This window comes from Hypomesus nipponensis, chromosome 17 (assembly GCF_054491055.1).
Source record: "Hypomesus nipponensis isolate SF chromosome 17, ASM5449105v1, whole genome shotgun sequence".
Taxonomy (NCBI): domain Eukaryota; kingdom Metazoa; phylum Chordata; class Actinopteri; order Osmeriformes; family Osmeridae; genus Hypomesus; species Hypomesus nipponensis.
In genome coordinates this window covers 3,759,276-3,762,359 of record NC_140377.1, presented here as the reverse complement: position 1 = coordinate 3,762,359, position 3,084 = coordinate 3,759,276, and the positions used below count along the sequence as shown (strand labels likewise).

At 42.5% G+C, this 3,084-nt stretch overlaps 1 protein-coding gene across 1 annotated transcript; it reads right to left on the bottom strand.

Annotated features, from left to right (window-relative positions):
• Positions 1 to 869: 869 nt before the first annotated feature.
• hexim1 (HEXIM P-TEFb complex subunit 1) lies at positions 870 to 2,827 on the bottom strand. Its single transcript, XM_084677989.1, has one exon. The coding sequence runs from the start codon at positions 2,517 to 2,519 to the stop codon at positions 1,350 to 1,352; it is 1,170 nt and encodes a 389-aa protein (XP_084534115.1). The 5' UTR covers positions 2,520 to 2,827; the 3' UTR covers positions 870 to 1,349.
• Between the last annotated feature and the right edge of the window lie 257 nt (positions 2,828 to 3,084).

Below are 3,084 nucleotides of genomic sequence, written 5' to 3'. Positions count from 1 at the left end.
CGTTGTGTGTATTGGCAGTTCATGACTGAATAATGTGGGTTATGTTTTAATGCAAAGTACATTTTGATGAAAATAGTCAAAATGTCTGCTCCGAAGCAGTCGTAAAACAATGGATGGCGCCCTCCAGAGGCTGGGGATGAATACAATCACAGTCGACGGTAAGATTCGAGTCTGAGGAGACGTTTAAATCCGGGGTTCTGAGTTCTAGTCAGAGACTTGAGACTTCATTGATTCGAATTCAGATCCGCATTGATTCGAATTCAGATCATTAATATAGGGAAAAAATCACAACGGATTTGCGGATGCATTTACTGACTTGGACATACTACTTCACGACGTCATTTTAACAGCCCTATACTTTGATCAGGTCTTACACCTTTCACCTATCCACTTCCCTAATATGCCATTTTAATTAATAACGGACCAGTATATTGCCTGTTTCCTCAAGGAATGACTCGATGGCATTGTCCCTACGCAGATTAGTATCATCTAAATGCCAAGTATAACAAAACGATAACCACACAGAAATAACATATCGTCATATACACTTATAAGTGACAGTTAAGGAGAGATCTTCTATATGCCATGCTCAAATGTTAGAGTACAAAGTACAGGCCAGACATTTCTGTTGAGTCTTTAAATTCACATAGCCTAGGTAAATGGCTAGGCAGCTAGCAAATGAATACAGACGGGATAGATAAATTAGCATTTTACTCAGTGTAATGTTTGTGTTAAATTAGGCCTATGCTCTTTGGTAAACAAAGCGATAATCCATGGCCTTCATTATAAAAAGGCATTAGACCCCGACATGAGATGTTATAGGCCTATAAGAATTTAACCATTTATGAACTTCAGTAATTAGGCAAGTCGTCAGAACAAATCTTTATTTACCCATACGGAAAACAACTTTAGAGTGCACATGTATTTTGTCAATGTATGTAATTATGTAAGTATCGAATTATAATGCTTTGAATGAATTTGCCTTATCCATTTCTAAAATGTATCACTAGGTCGTGCTGATTTGACAATTGGGATAATATTATAATGCATACAATACTTAGGAACAAAACAAAAACATACGCATTTTCAAATACATTCTCTTTATAAAAAGAATTGAGCTTTTTTTTTTACAATTAATATTTACATTTTCTTTCTTGAAAAAGTTTAATATCGACGCCTTACAGTCCAAAAAGAAAGGAAATATCAAGTATTGCAATGCAATTTACGGACTGAACAGTCCAAATAACAAACCGATTACATAAAACGGATGACAGTTTTTAAAATCCTGTGCGAATCCCCTTGTTTCCCATTTGATGTTGTTTTTTTTAAGTTAACCTGCTTGTCCATTTCTATTTACCTATGGTGGCAATCTGTCCCCTTTCCTTGCTCAGCTGGTTCTGCAAGAGAAGCTCGCTGTTCTGCGCTCTCAGTCTCTCCAATTCGCTCTCCAGTTCTTTGAGTCGCGCAGAGTCGGACTGGTTCTGGGGTACCGGGCTATCCAAGGGGGTGGCAGGATCGTTAACAGAATATCGTAGCCTGTTGTTCTCCTCTTCCAAACGGGACATGCATTTCTCTAGTTCCAGATACTCCTGAACAAGCTCTTGCTTGGTCATATTTTGAAGACTCTCAACGTGGTACTTCTCATAGGTTTCGGAAAAGTCTCTCTGAAGAAATTCCCCCCCTGCATTTCCGGCCCTTCCAATGCCGTCGCTGCCACCTCCGCTACCATCATCGTCTTCTTCCTCGTTATCCATAAGATCGTCCTCACTAGCTGTGTCTTCTGGGCGACCAGGCCCCAACAGCCGTCGGGCACCCATCTCAGTGTTCAGGTCTGGCTCCTCACGGTCATGTTCCTCCATTAGAAACTGTGTGGTATTATACGGTGCGACGGGGAGTCCTTTCGCAAACATCTCTTCTCTCACTCGGGAGGCCCGTGCAGTTTCTCGTTCATCGAGTTCTTTCTTTTCCTCCCAGGAAAGCTTGTAATATGGCTTCCAGCGACGCTTCTTTTTTGAGGGTCGACGTCGGTGTTTTTTCTTGCCCTGACGCGATTCTGTCCCGACGCCAGAGTTGGTTCTCTTGACGTGATTGCCACTTTCTCCTTGCAGCTGGCTCAGGTTCTCCTCGAGCGGTCCATCTCCACTGTTACCGTGGGCAACAAGCCCACCTTCTCCCGCTGCATCTGCTCCGGGTTCCTGACAAGGCTGAGCAGAAGCTGGACACTTGGGAAGTGCATTTCCGGCAACGAACACAGGACACACCTCCCTGTGGCCGCCTTGCATTTGCCACAACTTGTCTGTTGTGATACCACCACTGCCATCTACTAGATTTGTGTTTCTTTGTCGCCCCCTATCGTCAGTCTCTGGTCCCCCATTCTTATTGGCTGGAGGATGCTCCAAAACGGTTCCGCTCCCACCTGATGTGGTATCTGAAGTTTTAAGGTGATGGGTCTTCTCACAGCTTTGATCCGACATCCTGGTGGTGGTGCAGATGGGTTTGCTTGTCTTACCACATTTCATGCGTTGTTTTAAATGTCGTTTTAAGATTGACTAAAAAAGATTTAACTAAGTTCTGCAAAGTATTCCGTTTCTATCTCACAATTAGCCAAACGTATATTAAAGGTAAAGTTGCTTTAAACGCACTATTGTTAATTTAAAAACGAAAGTTTTCAAATGTAACACTTGGTCTTCTCAAACGATTCGTCAGAGCTACTGTTGCTAACTACCGTTAACTATTTCGGAGCTGCCAGATATCGCTGTCCTGTCCTGTACTACGCGACACTCCGTCGCTACAACAGTGTCCAGTGTGCTACTGTGAAAGAGGGAGCTCGTGCTTATATACAAACGCCGCCTCTACCAGTGCGCATGCTGCTTCTTATCGCTCGAGTTGCATTGTGGGGTGTGTTGTTTCAAAGTCTATTTTAAAGCTTGAAGCTTTTCAAAATAAACTACATGGTCCATGAACGTAGGTTTATTGACGTGAATGTTAGCCAATCGGATTTTATTTAAAAAGGCGGGATTCGCTACTCTTCTCTGTGTCTTTATTGGACAACACTGAAAATGCTCTGTTGCTAAGCTTGAACTA